The sequence below is a fragment of the Arachis hypogaea genome, chromosome 6 (genome assembly GCF_003086295.3).
Source record: "Arachis hypogaea cultivar Tifrunner chromosome 6, arahy.Tifrunner.gnm2.J5K5, whole genome shotgun sequence".
NCBI classification, from domain to species: domain Eukaryota; kingdom Viridiplantae; phylum Streptophyta; class Magnoliopsida; order Fabales; family Fabaceae; genus Arachis; species Arachis hypogaea.
Window position 1 is genome coordinate 86,172,408 of NC_092041.1, and position 19,516 is coordinate 86,191,923.

General features: G+C 34.4%; 1 protein-coding gene across 2 annotated transcripts; it reads left to right on the forward strand.

Moving 5' to 3' along the window:
- The first annotated feature begins 17,314 nt into the window (after positions 1–17,314).
- On the forward strand, positions 17,315–19,401 carry LOC112696830 (uncharacterized). 2 transcript variants are annotated; one of them, XM_025749725.3, is made up of 3 exons: positions 17,315–18,271; positions 18,773–18,920; positions 19,010–19,401. In XM_025749725.3, exons 1-3 carry the CDS (start codon positions 17,906–17,908, stop codon positions 19,231–19,233), a joined length of 738 nt encoding a protein of 245 aa, XP_025605510.1. In that variant the 5' UTR covers positions 17,315–17,905; the 3' UTR covers positions 19,234–19,401. The 2 variants fall into 2 exon arrangements, with proteins under 2 accessions (XP_025605510.1, XP_025605509.1); XM_025749724.3 differs by having other exon boundaries at positions 17,646–18,274.
- Positions 19,402–19,516: the final 115 nt, after the last annotated feature.

A 19,516-nucleotide genomic window follows, 5' to 3' on the forward strand; every position in this document is an offset into this window, starting at 1 on the left:
CAGAGGCCAGCCAAGCCTTAGCAGATCACTGCTCCAAAAGCAAGATTTGATAAAAATCAACAAGCTCTTGTGGTGATAAGTTGAAACCTCGGTCCAATGAGATTAGACATGGCTTCTCAGCCAGCCAGATTTCAACAAATCATCATGAAACTCTAGAATTCATCTTCAAGAATTTCGAAAAAAAAATAAATACCTAATCTAAGCAACAAGATGAACCGTCAGTTGTCCAAACTTGAACAATCCCCGGCAATAACGCCAAAAACTTGGTGTTGTTGCCGGATCTTGGCACTGATGTTACCAAAAGCTTGCTCAAAACTTGAACAATCCCCGGCAACGGCGCCAAAAACTTGGTGCGCGAAATTGTGAACAATACTTTTTCACAACTCTCATAATCCCCGGTCATGAACCCCAAAAACTTGGTGGCTCAATACCATGGCATTACACAACTTCGCACAACTAACCAACAAGTGCACTGGGTCGTCCAAGTAATAAACCTTACGCGAGTAAGGGTCGATCCCACGGAGATTGTTAGTATTGAAGCAAGCTATGGTCATCTTGTAAATCTTAGTCAGGCAAACTCTAATAGTAATGGTGATGAACGAAAATAACACAAAGGTAAAGATAGAGATACTTATGTAATTCATTGGTAGGAACTTCAGATAAGCGCATGAAGATGCCTTCCCTTCCGTCTCTCTGCTTTCCTACTGTCTTCATCCAATCCTTCTCATTCCTTTCCATGGCAAGCTTAAGCAAGGGTTTCACCGTTGTCAGTGGCTACCTCCCATCCTCTCAGTGAAAGCGATTGCATATGCTCTGTCACAGCATAGCGGAATTCATCTGTCGGTTCTCAATCAGGCCGGAATAGAATCCAGTGATTCTTTTGCGTCTGTCACTAACGCCCCGCCCTCAGGAGTTTGAAGCACGTCACAGTCATTCAGTCATTGAATCCTACTCAGAACACCACAGACAAGGTTAGACCTTCCGGATTCTCTTGAATGCCGCCATCAGTTCTCGCCTATACCACAAAGACTCTGATCTCACGGAATGGTTGGCTCGTTTGTCAGACGAGCACTCGGTTGTCAGGCGATCAACCATGCATCGTGCAATCAGGAATCCAAGAGATATTCACTAGAGCCTTGATCGCTTGTAGAACAAGAATGGTTGTCAGTCACCTTGTTCATGGGTGAGAATGATGATGAGTGTCACGGATCATCACATTCATCAAGTTGAAGAACAAGTGATATCTTAGAACAAGAACAAGCGGAATTGAATGGAAGAACAATAGTAATTGCATTAATACTCGAGGTACAGCAGAGCTCCACACCTTAATCTATGGTGTGTAGAAACTCCACCGTTGAAAATACATAAGCATGAGGTCTAGGCATGGCCGAATGGCCAGCCTCCCAATGATCTAAGAACTAAAATGTCCAAAGATGATCTAGAGATCTAAAGTGATCAAAAGATTTTTAATACAATAGTCAAAGGTCCTACTTATAGAAAGCTAGTAGCCTAAGGTGTACAGAAATGAGTAAATGACATAAAAATCCTCTTCCGGGCCCACTTGGTGTGTGCTTGGGCTGAGAAATGAAGCATTTTTCGTGCAGAGACTCTTCTTGGAGTTAAACGCCAGCTTTAGTGCCAGTTTGGGCGTTTAACTCCCATTTGGGTGCCAGTTCCAGCGTTTAACGCTGGGATTTCTGAGGGTGACTTTGAACGCCGGTTTGGGCCATCAAATCTTGGGCAAAGTATGGACTATCATATATTGCTGGAAAGCCCAGGATGTCTACTTTCCAACGCCGTTGAGAGCGCGCCAATTGGGCTTCTGTAGCTCCAGAAAATCCACTTCGAGTGCAGGGAGGTCAGAATCCAACAGCATCTGCAGTCCTTTTTGGTCTCTGAATCAGATTTTTGCTCAGGTCCCTCAATTTCAGCCAGAAAATACCTGAAATCACAGAAAAACACACAAACTCATAGTAAAGTCTAGAAAAGTGAATTTTAACTAAAAACTAATAAAAATATACTAAAAACTAACTAGATCATACTAAAAACATACTAAAAACAATGCCAAAAAGTATACAAATTATCCGCTCATCAAAGCCCAAATAAAAAGTAACAAACAAGTCACTTGGGCTACATGGTAAGACATTGATCCAAGCTCAAGTTACTCATTAAAGCTGAAGCCATCTAAAGCCAAAGTTTACTTTACTTACTTCGGTCAAACTTAGGAAAAAAGAGAGAGAACTTCATTTTTCTTGTTTATTTCATCAAAGTAGAAAGAAAAAGAAAGATAAAACTCAAAAGGTAGTATCTAATCAGCTAAATCAAAGCAAGCTAAGCTAAGTCAGAAGATGAAGGTGATTTATTTCAATTTGTATGTAATTTACTTTCTTTACTCCTTCTCCAAATCTCTGCATGCAACTCCAAATTGGGATAAATAGAGAAAGCAAAAATTGTTTCTTGGGAACAAAGCACTTGCTCAATGGTTCATATTTAGGATTACTATTGGAACTTTTCTTTTTGCTGATCTGAGATCTTCGGTTAAGCAAAATGACCAGCTTTGAAATCCCAAAATTTGGGAGTTAATTGAAGAAAGTGAAATGACAAGCTTGGGAAGCACACAGCTCGAAGAGTTGACTCAAAAAAGATCAATACAGCAACTTAGAAAGAGGTACAAAAAGAAAAATCTTCATCTTTCGGAAGATAAGGAGAGAGAACCAGGACCTGAGTTTGTTTGAGAGCTTCACTGTGAAGGGTTCATCGTTTTGGACAGTGTTTTCTAAGTAAAAGAAGCATTCCGCCAAGATGAAGAACTAAATCTGAGTTAGCTGAATCTGGTTCAACCTATATCAACAGAGGCTGTTAAAGCATCAATTTCCTTCACGTTTTAGAGTATGTATTTCATTTTCAATGTATATCTTTCTGTAATTTTCTGAGAGATAAAAGGTTGAAAGAGAGAAATCAAGAAAAAGCCTATGAGTGACAAAAGGCTGAGTGAAATACTTGAGAGAAAAGGCTAGAGTGATCTCAGATTTCTTTAGGTTGTTTCATATGTCTTGTGTCTTATACCTGTGAGGTGCCCCTTTCTAAGTTGGGTTAACACTTAGAGTAAAGAGTTAGATATTAGCATAGCCAAGTCAAGTTAGATAAGAACTTGAGAGAGAAAGGATTGAGAAAATCCTGAGAAATTGGTGTATGTAATATTTTAACTATAGTGAAAATTTCACTACTGTCGTGGTGGAGACTGGATGTAGGTTGCATTGCACAAGGCAACCCAACCAGGATACATGCCTGTGTTATTCTTCTTCTCTTTCTCTAAGTTTTGTTTTCTGATATTTATAAGACAAAATAAAATTGTCTCATAAAATTTCTGCTGCATAGTTCAAACAGATTTTAAATGAAAGTTTGATATTAAAGGCTTAATCCATCAAAGTAAAAGAAGGCCATAGATTCAACCTCCATTCTCTAAGACTTCTGTAACCTTCTAGATTGTATAAAAAATAAAAATAAAAATAATTTATGCTATAATTGAAAGAGGTCAACGTACTATTATATAATTTATTTTGTAGGAAAACAAAAACTATTTTCAACTCTTAACTTTATGTTATAGCAGCCACTTTGATACCTAATAATAGCATACTTACCAATGAAAAAGAACATCAAATCATCATCTATTAATGTTTCAAGACACTTGTCATGGTAAATTTTAGAAAATTAGATTTAACTACATTTGTATAGTTTTCTGGAGTGTTTGAGAATATTCTAATCTAGATGGTTTCAAAATGTTTTAAAATGTACTAGAAGGTCTCAGAATATCCTAGAAGATTCTAGAAGATTCTGGAAGATCATGGAGTATTCTAGAAAAGGGTGGATGTATATAGAAGTATAAATAGTAGTATGGAATAATCTAGAAGTGTTTAAAAAGTTGTGGTATGATAGATATTTCTAATGAAGGTTCTAGATGATTAATCTAGACTGTTTATTAGATTTAATCCTAACTATCCATTGAGGAGGTGGATGGCTATAAATAGATGTGAGAGTTAGAGTTTGAGTGTGTGTGAGTCATTTGTAATAAACACTTGAGTAATAAAGTGTTCTTTCCACCAAACCTTCATTTCTCTTGTGTTCTCTTGTGTTCTTAGCTTTTTTGCTAAGTATTTGAAGGTTAGACTGACTTGGTCTTAACTCAACAGGTTGAGTAAGTTCGAGTGCCGAAACGATAATATTAGAGTGTATCTAAGACCGTGATAAATTGGTAAGAATAAAAACAACGAAAATTTTGGGTGATGATAGTTAGCTTTCTTTTAGAAAAAACATACTGAAAATTTTGGATTGTTATAAAATCTTATTTTTTTGACTTACATCATAAAAAAATTACATTTTGATACCGATTGAATCTTGGTATGTGTCCAATTTTATATAAATAAAATATATTCAATTGTATAGCTTTTAGCATTCACTTTAATGGTTTGCATAATATAAAAATAAGGGTAATCATCTAAATTAGTCTTCGATAATTTTAAAAATAAACATTTTAGTCCTAAAAAAAATTAAAACATGGATTAATTTTAAAATTTTATTCTAATAGATAAATCAAACTTCAATTTATTTTTCGACAGAATAATTACCAAAATTAGTTTCTAAGAATTTTAAAAGAAGGCATTTTAGTCCTAAAAAAAATTAATAGACAGATTAATTCTCAATGTTTTTTTCTGTCAGACATAACAGTCTCCTGTCTATTTTACTTTACTATATGTCAACCTTTATTATTATTAACTTAGTTTTATAAATGTAGACAATGACACTAGCATCAGTGGCGGATCCAGAAATCTTATAAAGAGGGGCCGAAAATAAAAAAAAAAATTAAAAGTGCTATATTAAAACTGAAAGTTTTAATTAAAAAAATAATTGTATATTTTAAAATTATTTTAAACTAAAATTAATTTTAAAAAAATTCATTTATATCAAAGTTTTTTTTTATAAAATTTTAATTTTTATCTTTATTATAAAAGATAAAACATAAATAATATAAATTTGTTTTTCTAATACTTTTAATATATGTGAATAAATTAATGAATATAATATATAATATATATTCATATTAATAAATAATTTACTTAATATATTTTTATTTTAATATTATAAAAAATAAAATTTAATCTAATTTATTTTTATGTATATATTTCTTATTACATTCGACTAAAAATTATTATAAAAATTAAAGTATTTTTATATAATAATAGATAGAAGAATTACAAAAAAAAATTGAATTTTTATCCTTATTATAAAAGATATAACATAAATAATATAAATTTATTTTTCTAATACTTTTAATATATGTATTTAAAATAAATTAGTGATAAATATAATATATAAGATATATTCATATTGATAAGTAATTCACTTAATATATTTTGATTTTAATATTATAAAAAATAAAATTTAATCTAATTTATTTTTATGTATATATTTTCTTATTACATTCAATTAAAAATTACTATAAAAACCAAAGTATTTTTATAGATAAAAAAATTACAAAAAAAAATGAAAGAACAAAAGAAAATAAATTTAAAATACATGGGATTTGAACTCATGCTTTCAAGTATAAAATTCCTTCCTTTAACTATTGAACTAGAAAGTATGTTATAAAAATCTTTCAACATTATATATAATATATTTTATGTTTTGAAAATTTAGGGGGACCATGGCCCATGCTGGTCCACCTCTAAATCCGCCTTTAACTAGAATATTAGTACACTCTTTTTGTTAGAAACAATTAAGGTGAATAATGATGCTTTGAAATTCAAATTAAAATATTTTCTTTTAATACAAACATATTTTTTAAAATATGACATCTTTTGATTATATTAAATACAAAAATATCAAATGATTTTTACCTTAAATTTCTTATAGAATATTCTCTAATAATTTTATTGAACATTATTATTATTATTATTATTATTATTATTATTATTATTATTATTATTATTATTATTATTATTATTATTATTTTGAAATAGAGAAAGCTCAACACATTAAAGTGGAGCAAAACAAACAAACATAAAAACATAAAACGCTGCAGACAAAGCAACCAATCTCCTTACAGCTCCGACTAAGCTATCAACCACCGAAAAAATCACAACCATTCTATTCTTTGTAGCTCAACACCGTCCTTGTTTGAATAGAGTCAATACTTGCTCGTGTATTCTTGAAAATTATGGCATTACGTTCCAATCAGATGTTCCGGATCACTGCAAAGAACGCCATCATCCACAGCTTCTGCCCTTGTCTTCTGCCATGCATGCCAATCCAACTCCCAAAAAGTTCTTTCATGGTTCTAGGAATAACCCAATCTCTACCAAAGGATCGCAACTAGTAGCACCACACCTGCCATGTTACCTCACACCGAAGAAATAAATGCTCAACAGTTTCTACCCCCTTGTGGCACAGGACGCAAATATTATCACTATGAATAATAACTCCTAATCTAGTCAACCTCTCCTTAGTATTAATTCGACCAAGTAGCACAAACAATCCAAAAAGCTCAATTCTTGGGGGTACCAGGCCTCTCCATAGTGCACTTGTGAAGCTATAACTCGTGATCTCATCTGACAATGTCTCCATTTGGATTACCTGCAGAAAGGATTGCGTGGAAAAGACACCTGTGTTATCAAATTTTCACACCACACTATCTTTGTTCTCAGACGACATCTTCACTGGCCTTATTTGCTCATGCAGTTGATGTACAGGTTCTAACTCCCATTGGAACAACTTTCTCCTCCATTGAAAGTTCCATATCCATTCTAATCCATCCCAAAACCCACAATTCCCAATCAAAAATCCTTGTTGGCTTGAAATAGAGAAGAGTCTTGGGAAATTCACTTTCAGGGGACCACCCTGAACCTAATTATCTTCCCAAAACCGGGTTTTCCTACTGTTGCCGACTTCCATCGCCAGACCACTAACCATTTTATCTCGCACCCTTTGCTCTTTGATATTTAGCTGGCATATGTCCATCCAAGGCCTCCCTTTGACCGGTATAGACTGATTTGCTAGCATTACATTAGGGGACAACTTGTTGCAAGAACAGACAATCTTTTTTCACAGTGGGCATTTTTCCTTTGAAAACTGCCACCACCATTTAAACAATAGTGTTGTGTTCCTAAGCACCACATCCCCCACCCTCAAGCCCCCAGTCTTTTTCAGAGCTTGGACCAACTCCCATTTGACCAACGGGATGCCATAGGTACCGTCCTCCTTGCACCACATTAAGTTCCTTTGTAAAGCAATCAGCTTGGTCGCCACCGCCCATGGCATCTTATACAAGCTTAGGTAATAAATGGGCAAGCTATTCAGTACTGATTTGATGAGGACAAGCTTACCTGCTTTATTCAACACCTTCGCTTTTCATAAGCTGAGCTTCTGTTCCACCTTATCTATGATTGGCTTCCAAGTCTTTACCAATCGCGGATTAGCTCCCACGGAAATCCCAAGGTATCGCACATGCAACTCTTTCTTTTGGCACCCCAGTAGGTCACATGCATGATGTATCCACCCTTGCTCACAGTTCACCGGGATCAGATTTAACTTATCAAAATTAATGCTTAGCCCAGACATCAACTCAAAATAACGCAACAACCTCCTATAGTTCACAATTGTCTCCGTCTCTGGCGGGCAAAATAAAATTGTGTCATCTGCAAATTGTAGCTGCGACAACTCCACATGGTCTCCCCCTACTAGTAACGGCGCAATGCGCCCGTTCCTAACAGCTTTTCCCAGCATCCGATGCAACACATCAACAACGAGTACAAATAGTAGTAGAGATAGGGGGTCTCCTTGTCTTAGTCCCCTTTCCATCTTGAACGGTTTTTGACGGTGTCCCGTTTACCAGTACTGACATAGTAGCCATGGTAACACACTCCTTTACCCAATTCCTCCACCTTTGGCCGAAACCCATCTTCTGTAGCACAATATCAACGAAACTCCATCGTACTTTATCATAAGCTTTTTGAAAATCCAGCTTGATGATCACCGCTTTCTTTTTATGCGCCTTCAGCCAATGAAATGTCTCACAGGCTATGAGTGCTCCATCATGAATTTTTCTACCCTTTACAAATGCAGTCTAAGTCTCTCCTACCAACCCCGGCATCACAGACCTTATCCTCCTCACCAACACCTTCGAGATCACTTTATACAAACAGCCCACCATACTAATCGGCCAAAAGTCCTTCACCTCCTTTGCACCTTCAACCTTTGGGGCTAATGTCACCCAAGTGACATTCGCATCTGTAGCTAACTGAGCACTTTGGAAAAATCCTAGTACAGCTGCAATGAATTCCGAACTAATGTCATCCCAACACTTCTTTATGAAGTTCATATTATACCCATCACTCCCTGGGGTCTTAGACGATCCGCAGTCCCACACTGCCTCCTTAATTTCCATCTCTAATGGCAAGACCTCCAACGCCACAGCCTCATCTCTACTAATCTGTTTCACCAACCCATCCCTGAAGCCAATCCTCGGAGCATATTCCTGTCGATATAACTCTTTGTAAAACCCCCTAATGGCCCCTTTAATCCTTGCCTGATTCCGCACAAGTCTTCCATTCAACATCAGAGCCTCAATCCTATTAGACCTTCTTCTAGCTGAGGCAATGATATGGAAGTATCTGGTATTCCTGTCCATGTCTGCCGCATGCGGAGACTGAGACATCTGCTTCCAATGAATTTCCTTCCTGATGTACCATTTTTCACAGAAGCACACCAGCGCCTTTCTTCTAGCCTCCGTTGTACCATCATATATCCCATTACTCATTAAATTGTCTAGCCTTGTGATCTCCTCCTCAAACATCACCAGTCTCTTATCCATGTCCCTAAAAGTATTATTGTGCCATTGCCGCATAGGCCCTGTTAAAGCCTTCAGTTTCCACATGAAGTGAGCATCTCCCAAGCTTCTCCATTCATTTTTTCACCATACGCAGAAAACTGTCATGCGTAAACCAAGAATCCAAGCTTCTGAATGGTCTAGGGCCTCCTTTTAATCTTGTACATTCCACAATCAACGGGCAGTGATCAAACAACCCCCACGGGCCACCTTTCAGCCAAATGTCCGAGAACTTCTCATTCCACTCAACATTGACCAGAACCCTATCAATCCGACTACAGGACCGACCCCGAAACCATGTGTATTGTCTATTAGTAAGAGGTAAATCCATCAGCTGCATATCATGCACCCACCTCTTAAACTCCTCCGACGATGCCGGCAAGCTAGTCACCCCTTTTCGCTCCTCTATTTGCATAATTTCATTAAAGTCTCCTAAAAAGCAAAAAGGAACCTGACACAAGCCCGCAACATAACTCATTTCTTCCTACACCCCTTGCTTCTCCTCCCTCCCATGTGCTCCGTACACCAAACATAAAGCACAAAGAAAGTTGGACTTTGTTAATACCCCTTCAACGTACAACCACCGTTCACCTTTCTGACAATGATGAACTTTAAATTCTACCTCATCCCACATTAATAGTAGAACCCCCACCGCCCCTACCGATTCCACAAACTCCCAGCCAACAGAACTATGACCCCACAGCTACGCAACATCATATTTAGTAAGCATTACTCTTTTTGTTTCAATCAAACCTAACAGGTTCAAGTTATACTTCTTCTTCAAGGATTTCACCATACTCACTTTTCCATCCCCCTTCAACCCCCGAATATTTCAACAGCTTACAATCATTTACCCATAGCTTTACTCACCTTGGTTTTATTCTTTGGCCTACTCCTTCTCGCTTTTTCTTTTTGCTTCTGTAACTTTCACTTTGCCGCTAATTTCTCATTTTGTGCTTGCAAAATTTCCATTATGTCTTCTTCCTTATCGTACAAGATTGCTCCGGACTCCACTACAAGTGCCCAAGTTGCTTCATTTTCCTGTGTCTGATCTTCCTGCGTCGTCCTCCCTTCATTACCCCCTGAATCCCGTCCTCTCTTTGATCCCGCACTTGCTGCTTCCCCGACTGCTTCCTCTCCTTTATCCCCTCCTGTGCATCACACGCTAATGTGCAGTGTGCTACCCGCTTGCTGCCCTCACCGGTTCCCCTGTCCAGGCTCGTCGGGGAGAACGCACAAGGATTCATGGCCTCCCTTTCCCCTGCAGCAGCCATCTGCTCTTGGCTGCACGATCCAACACGGCCGTTCCCTCCTCTCCTCAGCAACCCTTCGAGCTCACCACCAGGAGCTTCCTCCTCGCTGTGATTTACTGCCACCAGATCCGCCCCGGCTTCGCAAGCTCCAGCCACCACGGGTCTCCACTTGGCGGTGATCCCCATGCCCGTGACGTCCACATCCTCCTCGGGGAACCCTAGCCATCCACCCACGCCGCACAGGGTCGCTCCCTCCAACACAATCAGTGGATCACCCAACCCACCTCTACCCCCAAGAGAACCCGCTTCATGCCCCTGCTCAAGCCCACTAGCTGGCCCACTCTCCATACTCCTTTCGCTCAATCCTCTGAGCCCTCTTTCAATACAATTTTCTGTTGGGCCACTGCATGCCAAGCCTAATTTAACCCCCACTACATTCATTTTCCTATCATGGGGATACAAAGGATGGCCCACATGATAAATGCCATCCTGCCCAACTTTGTTACACCTAGCATGGCCTTCCATAAACCCTCCTCCCTCAGTACCACAGACCTGTGTCACGGTTCTCTCGGACTCCATCTCATTATTCCCCTCCAGCCCCTTAGAATCCTCTTCTCCTTCTTTCTTGGTACTGCTAACTGAATCAGGTACATTCAACCCATTTTTGAAATTCAAATACTCAACGTTCATATCATTCAAAAGCACATCTTTAATGACTATTCTATCCTTGGCGGACTCAGCCACCATTGCTCCACCTTCAACTAGAGCTGCCGCTGGATCCTATGCCACCGGCACCATCGTCGAGACACTTTTCTGTCTGCCCACAGTGCTATTCCCATCACAGACTAGGGGGCTCTCTTCCACACTGTCCGCCTCAGACACCTCCAAGCCCACCTCCTTCACAAAAATTCCGAAAATAGAATTCCCAACCGAGAGTTGAACCCACTCTCGAATGATATCAAACACCCCCATCTCCACTCGGACCCGTCCAGTTCTGAAAGAAGCACCTTCCTTGGTCGGCACATCACACTATATCACATCACCCCCACTGTCCTCCAATAGCTTTAACTGTATCCGGCGACCATACATGTAGTGGGATTCCATAGCATTCGAGCCATACTTCTTGAGTGTCACACCGGTCTGACTCCCCCCAACGCCATACCCTATGGAATAAACGCAACAAAGTATCTAGTTTGATATCAAACGCTTCGTCCGCATGTTGAACAGTATCAAAGGTTAGCAGTACTTTCGACACCCCGATCTCCCTTACATCCACAATGTGCGGCATATTTGCCCTCACTGTTTTCTTCAGCGATGCTGGGTCCAAAGGTTTTAATGTTTTCCCCACCAAACTTCTCCCCAGCCATTCCATATTTGCTTTGACTATGGGCACCTCAAGTCTCTTCGAATCAGCCCGACCCTGATTGATTGCCGTTTGTTCCTGCACCGGCTTTCTCACGACTCCTGGCTCAGTCGTAGCCACCTCTTTCCCATGATAAGATTCTCCTGGCCCTCCTCCTTGTTTGCACCTTAGTTCGACATTCACCGGTCGATCCCTCGTCTCTCCTTGCCTTCTAAACTTAACTTTTCCGACAATAATTACCTTCCCTCGTAGTCTCCACTGGTTCATCTCTGCAATGCCTTCAGCGCACCCCCTTTGGTCGTGTACCAGACAAAAGCAAACAGATAAATCATTCCACTCTTCTATTTTTTGCATAGATAGATGTCGTTAATCCTTTCCGTCCAGCAAAACAAGTGATACAATTCACTTCTTGAGATATCCTCCGGAAGATTATCCACAAACACAAAGAAATAGTCATGTTCCAACCGTTGATATGCTTCTCTATTCCAAATTCTAGGATCATTCCTACTTCGATCACCGCTAGTGTTTTCCCCTCACGTTTTCTCGCTCTCTCATAGCTATTTCATTATTATTATTGTTGTTGTTGTTGTTGTTGTTGTTGTTGTTGTTGTTGAGTGACTATATATATATTTTTTTATATTATAAATATATACATGAGAATCTAATAAATAAATTTATTATTACTTTTGTCCAAAAATACAAAAAATTATGGTTCAGTATTATTGTTAATTAGTAATAATAATAATAATAATAATAAATTTATTTTATTTTTTTTGGATGGTGGATTGTTATGTCTAATGAAAAAATATTAAAAATTGATCTGTGTATTATTTTTTTTAAACTAATAAAATGTTTGCTTTTAAAATTTTTGGGGATTGATTTGAAAAATTACTTTGTCAAAAAATGAACTAGGACTAATTTGTCTATCAGAATAAAATTTTGGAGATATTTTTGTGTATTAATTTTTTTTAGGATTAAAATGTTCACTTTTAAAATTTTTGAAAATTGATTTGAGTAATTATTCTAAAAAATAATTATAATAATATTGGATGAAATTAGAACTTATATTCAATCTTTACAACATCAAATTAAGAAGTAATAGTGAAAATAAGGGAATAAAAAATGTTATATATAGAATTACTAACAAATATACTTACAATAAAAAAAAATTCTTATTTGATTTTACTTGTATTTATACTTTAATAATAATACCTAGCTTTTAGTATAAGATCAACTAAAATAGTAATTGCTAGCTTAAAAACTAATATTTAAATTGGTTCAAGTAGTTATTTAATATTGTATTTTATTTTAATATTTATATTTTAATTATATCCAATGAAAAATTTAATTTATTTATACTTGTCAAATAGTTCATAATATAAATATATGACGCTATAATTTTTTTGAAGTAGAAATTAGCAAAGGTAATCTTAGAGAGTATACAAATAACTACTTTTCATAAAAGTTTGGTTGAAGGTTCATAGATTCACAATTTATATTTTCATGTGTACTTCCGCGTGGTTTCAAGAAATATACCTTTCAAGATATAATTTTTTTTATTCGTATCAATGCTTATTTATTTAAAATTATTTTTACCATATTTATTAATCACTTTTATTATTTATTTGAGTTTGCACGACGCATATCTCTCTCTCATCCTAGTGTTTTTTTTTTTTAAAGGAAAAATAAAAACGGAATAACTCGTTTAACTTGGGGACTAGTCGAGATTTGCCCAAGAGATTGTCAGTATGCTTTGGAAGTGTGGGGGATGTTGGGTTTTATAGATGGTCATTTCTTGCAACAGCGGCCTTTTGAAGAATGGCTTAAGAGTGGGATTGGCAACGATAGATGTGTTCTCTTTGTAGCAACCATTTAGAACATATAACTAGCACGTAATGATGTCATCTTCAATAACAAGTAAGTGTGGTCTTATGAGGTGAGTCTGAAAGCAACCCGTTTGGCAGAAGACTGTAATGTTCTTCGGTCAGAGGCTATCATTCATCTAGATTCTAGTCACACCTCAGTTAATCGATGGATTCCACCAAATGAGGGTAGTCTAAAGGTAAATTGTGATGGTTGCTGCCTTCGAAACCACATCGGTGGCTGGAATTCTGGAAAGATGGCTAACTCAAGTGTTTTCTGCAGTTGGATATGGAGTAGTTTTTATTTTTCTTCTTTCTTTTCTTTTGCTCTGTTTTCTTTCTTTATCGTTTTACACTAAAAAACCTGGTGTACTTTACTAAAAACAAGTAAGAAATTTTTTTTTAGAAAAAAAATGGACTCAGTCACTTGTAATGAACACTCAAATCGGTTTGCTAGTTAACCAAGAGTGAAACAACTCTAGCCAATTAGTTGAAAATAAGTCCGTTACAAAAAGAAAATAATCATTCACTACTCTAATTTTTTAAATTTTAAAATTAAAAATAAAAGAAAATTGACTTAATTAGCTTTATATATATATATATATATATATATATATATATATGTCATAGTTTGTCATACTTTTTTATATATAAATTATTTAAATAAAATATTTATAAAAATATGTAATTATAATTTATTTATTTATATGTATAATATCTCATATTTTGAATACAATGTAAAAACTAGTTAAAAGTACATCTTGAAATATAAATATAATACATAAAAGTTAAAGTACATTTCAAGCACAACCGGAATACGTACAAAATGACAAATTGAGTACTGTGTATCTGAAATATACTCAAATAAATTTTGGACATAGTATCGAGATACATATATTATAGTAACGATTTTTAACTATGATATTATTATTATTATTGTATTTATATGGTTAATTAAATATTCTATTTGAAAAAATTAAATATTTAAATTTTTTAATTAAAAAGTTTATAATTTAAAATTTTTAAATTATTTATGATATGTATAAAACCTTTTTATACGTCGATGTAATGTTTTGGACAATATTAAGTTGGTTTGATTTTATTTTTTTATTTCATCCAATTTTATTTAAATAATTTTAAATTTTAAAATTATAAAAATATTAATTTAAAATTTAAATGATTATAATTTAAATTAATGATTTAATTTAATTCAATAAAAATAAATATATTTGTATTATTATAATCGTATGATTATTTATGAATATTGTCAAATTAATTTTAATCAAATAATTGAATATAAATACAAATATTAGATGAATATTTGATAACTAAAAAAATTTATATTTAATAAAATTATTGTCTCTTTTATATTATTGTGGGACATTATTAGATTAATTTTATATCGTATATATATAATATCTTACTATACCAATATAAAAGATCGCATTATTAGATTAAATCATGCACGAGAGAATAGTTAATTTATTTTTTTACACACATGACTTAATCTAATAATGTCATTATTTTTAAATTAATTTCGCGGTGCTCATAAATAATCATAGGAGTATAATAATATAAATACATTTATTTTTATCATATTAAATTAAATTGTTAATCGTTAATTTAAATTAAAATCAAACAAACTTAATACTGTCTAAAACATTTTATTGACGTACAAAACATGTACATATCTTGGATAATTTTAAAATTTTAAATTGTTAATTTTTAATTAAAAAAGTTAAGTCGTTATTTTTTTTCAAATCGAATATTGAATTAATCATTCAAGTATAATAATACAAGTACATAATATTATAATTAAATCGTTATAATAATATATGTATTCTGAATCTTGTGTCTATAATTTGTTTATGGTTTAATTACTCTATTGGTCCTATAGTTTTGTAAAATTTTTAATTATATCTCTATACTTTTTTTTTCTTTTTAATTGAATTTTTGCACCAAATTTTTAGTCCCTACACTTTTTATTTGAGTTTTTGCACCATTTTTTTTAGTTGGGTCCCTAAATAATTAAGCCAATTACTATAAAAAAAAAGACTTAATTGAAAAAAAATTTAGTATAGAGACCAATTAAAAAAAAAATAGTATAAGAACCTAATTAAAAATTTTGCGAAACTATAAACTTTTGTTTATAAACATATTTCGAGTATATAATATCCAATTTTTCTTTTTCTTTTTACTTTATGTATCATATCTCGGGTGCAATGTACCTCAGATATGCCTTGAGATATTATGCATATAGATAAATACACCATCATATTACATATTTTCATAAATATTATATTTAACTAACGTAAATGTAAAAAATTATGTGTAGTTTGTTCCTTAGACATTTTCAACTCCAATTCACTATAACTTGCTCGTTTTGATGAATCTATTATTATCTATCATTCGAAAATAGTGGTTGGTGTAAATATTCTATGAGAAGTAATAGGAAAACAACGCTTTTTTGAACAACCTAAATAATAGGTTAAAATAAAAAATTTAATTTTAACTTTAAAAATTAAAATTTGAATTAATTAGATATAATCTTTGTTTTGAATTTGACTTTCAACAATCACAAATCTTTCTCCCAAATCCGCACCGTGCTCCACCCTTGCTCCCCACATCTCTGCTGTTTCTTGCGAACCACTGCACGCGTTCCAACTTCCCTGTGCATCTGCAACCGCCGCACACATTTGTGTTTCGTCGCGCCTCCTCAACCGCCGCACGCAGCCCAACCTCATCATGCATCCATCCCGCTTGTCGTTGCAGGCAGCCCAGCCTCGTCGTGCCTCCATCGCGCCGCTGTAAGCAACCCAACGTCGTCACCGGAGGCAGCTTTGCGGCGAAGCGTCTTTCCTTCTGAAAACGCCGTTGTCCCTGCACACTGTGCAGTCACAGCCGTGCATTTTTCACAAACCTGTGCTCCTGCCGTCACTGTGATTCAAGACACCAGAATCGCCGCTGCTATTTTTTTATTAATGGGAATTCTAAGTATCGGTTTATATAGTTCTAATGAACCGACATTATATAATAATATATAAATAAGATTATTTAGTAAGATAAATATAGTAAGAAATATAAAAATAAATATGGAAATAATATATATTAAGATATAAGGGTATATAGAATAATATAAATAGAACTAAAAAAAAGTGTTTTTATTAAATTAAGAACGCCCTGACGTTTACTAGATGAGTAAAGAATAGGTGTATGTTCCTGGTATATGTTTATGTCTATAACATTAAATTAAATAGAATATGTAAAAAAGTGAACTCCCTTTTTTTGTGGGGGCTCCCAAAAGAATATTAATAGTTCAATAATATTCGAATGGTTACATTAAATGGTTGAAAGATCAAAAAGTCTCGTCTTGGAAAGTTTAAGGGTGAGAATAGTAAAAAAAAAAATCTCGGATACATTACAAAGAGAATCGGACCTCAAGTTGTCTAGAATGATACAATATAAAAGAGTATTTATAGGTACTAAGAGAATCGTAATAATAAAGACGTAATCTCCTATAATAAATATTCAAATATACTAAATAATACTAATTGATCCTAATTATACTCTAACAAAAAATATTATTTACATATTAAAATTAATTATTAAAATTAATCATTATAAATATGTATAATTTAATTTATTTTTAATATATATTTTATATTTTAGTATATATTTTACTCTTATCACCAATTTTAGTGAGTGATTTTTATATATATCTAGTATGAATGCTAGAGAAATATCTTCTTTGACTCTTTCGTGGGTGATTGGATAATGTGACATTCATGACTTAATCAGTGGCTAATTAAGGTGTTTAACAAATGATGTATATATGTTTCTTTTTACGTGTGACATGAGTGTTTTAAAGATAGATTCAACCTTATCGATCCAATCCAAATTGAATCTTCAGATTATCCCAGCCTTATAATTAGATTTGTTAGATATTTCATAAAAAGAGATCTTTCATTTGACAAAAGCGCCATATAAATTATAGTGTTAATAAAATCTTTTAACTTCATATATTTTTTCACAAAGTAATACATATAAAATATTAAATATAAAATTATTATACACTTTTTATATAGCAGTTTAATTTTTTTGTTTAGAAAAAATAATTTGTAATAATATAAATTAACATTAACCAATAACAAATTTTTGAATAGAACTTGACAAATTAATTTCTAACTTGTTAGACCGAAGGATATAGTAGAAAACACACAAAAAAATTATAAATTAACATAAAAAGTACTTTCAAAAGAAAAAATTATGATAACTTATATCCAATATTTATAATATTTATTTCATCCAATTAATAAAATGAAGACGTATACATTTTTTTCTCAGTATTATTTGGTTTTAACATTACACCAAATATATATTTTCTATAAGAAAAATCTACCTAACAAAAAATCAAACCTGAAATAGTGTAACAAATATTTTCAAAGAATGCAACAACGTTGCCACAAGATTCCACCACCACCACACAAAGAGTGTATGAAAATATGGCTAAACTAGAGAAAGTGTCTCTCAACATTATTCATCATCTATGGCTCTTCTTCCCTCTCCTCTCAGAACTCTCTTCCATAATATCTCATCCCAACGGTTTCTTCCAAACCCCATCATCACTCTTAATCATACACTCACTCCCTCAAAGGAGATTATGCACCTGAACCACAGTAGAAGCAGCAACTCCATGGCCTTGGCTGTTTCCTACAGATATTTCACTGAGGAGGGAGAAGAGGATGAAGAGGACCACAACTTTGATGAAGCTGTGGCTCTCTTCAATGGTGGAGAGTACTATAAATGCCATGACTATCTTGAAGCTCTTTGGCACAATGCCGAAGACCCTACCAGGACATTGATTCATGGAATACTCCAATGTGCAGTTGGTTTTCATCATCTCTTCAACCAGGTTGTTACTTATATATTGTTCCAAGAAATTCTTATATATTCAAAAAACTGTGTATACTAAAAATGAACCACCAAATCAGCCACCAATACAAAATATATGCTAAAATACAAAATACTAATTGAAAATGAATTAAACATATGTATTTATACACAAATATGTGGTGACAGATTTAAAGACTGATTTTTGGTGTGCGTATAGCATTTTTAATATTGAGAGAGGAAGATACAAGTTTTGCACTATATGTTCAAGAATAGCATGGACCAAAACATTTGGCAAAATGTTTTGTAATACCACACATTGTTTTCTAAGACACCTAAACTATTGATTTTTATTCTTAAATCTTGTTTTGTTGTGTGTCCTGTTATCATCTATTTCCAAATGTTCAGATAAAGTTTAAGAATTTCCTATCTAGTGTCAAAAATCAATTTCTTTAATAAAGGTATGGTTTATGCATGGGTTTTGAGCTACTCTTGTCTAAACAAGATTCTCATGGATGAATAGAATCACAGAGGAGCAATGATGCAGTTAGGAGAAGGACTATGTAAGCTGAGAAAGATGGAGTTCTCAAATGGTCCATTTCAAAAGTTTGAGAGGGAGATCTCTGCTGTGTTGGACTTTATCTACCAGACACAGATTGAATTAGCAGCATGTATGCCATTCTTTAAAACTTTCTAATGCCATGCAATCATCTTGTTCGATTTTCGGGAAATTACGTTTTTCTCCCTTGGATTTGTGCAGGTAGTGAGGATATGTGTGTTGCAATGGATCAAACAGAAAGATCATACCAACTTCTTGGGGAATATGCTGCAGGGCAGCGTGTATATGATCTGGAACTTGGTCATGATGCAATAGTTTACATTGTGTTCTGCCCTCAAGGATCTTATGGCATCACTGAAGCCCCGAGGGTAAAGCTTCCTACACTTAAGGCTACTACTGAACATCTAATGGCCTATGAATACTAGGATACGTTTTCACATGATCAATCTTGTGGCTCAAGGCACATGCAAGATTTGTTCTTGACTCTATATTAGAGAATATGCTATCTCACTTGCCAAGGAATCCCCCTTTGCAAATATTCATCATAGAATTCTGAATTCTAATACCAAGACACTGTTAGTTGAAGTTGCAAATTCTTTTTCTTCTTAACTAGTAGTTCTAGGTTCGATTATTGATTCTTGACTTCTAACTCCTTAGCATAGAGTAAGAAGAAAGTTATGCTTCCTATGAAATCTTAAATGTTCAAAC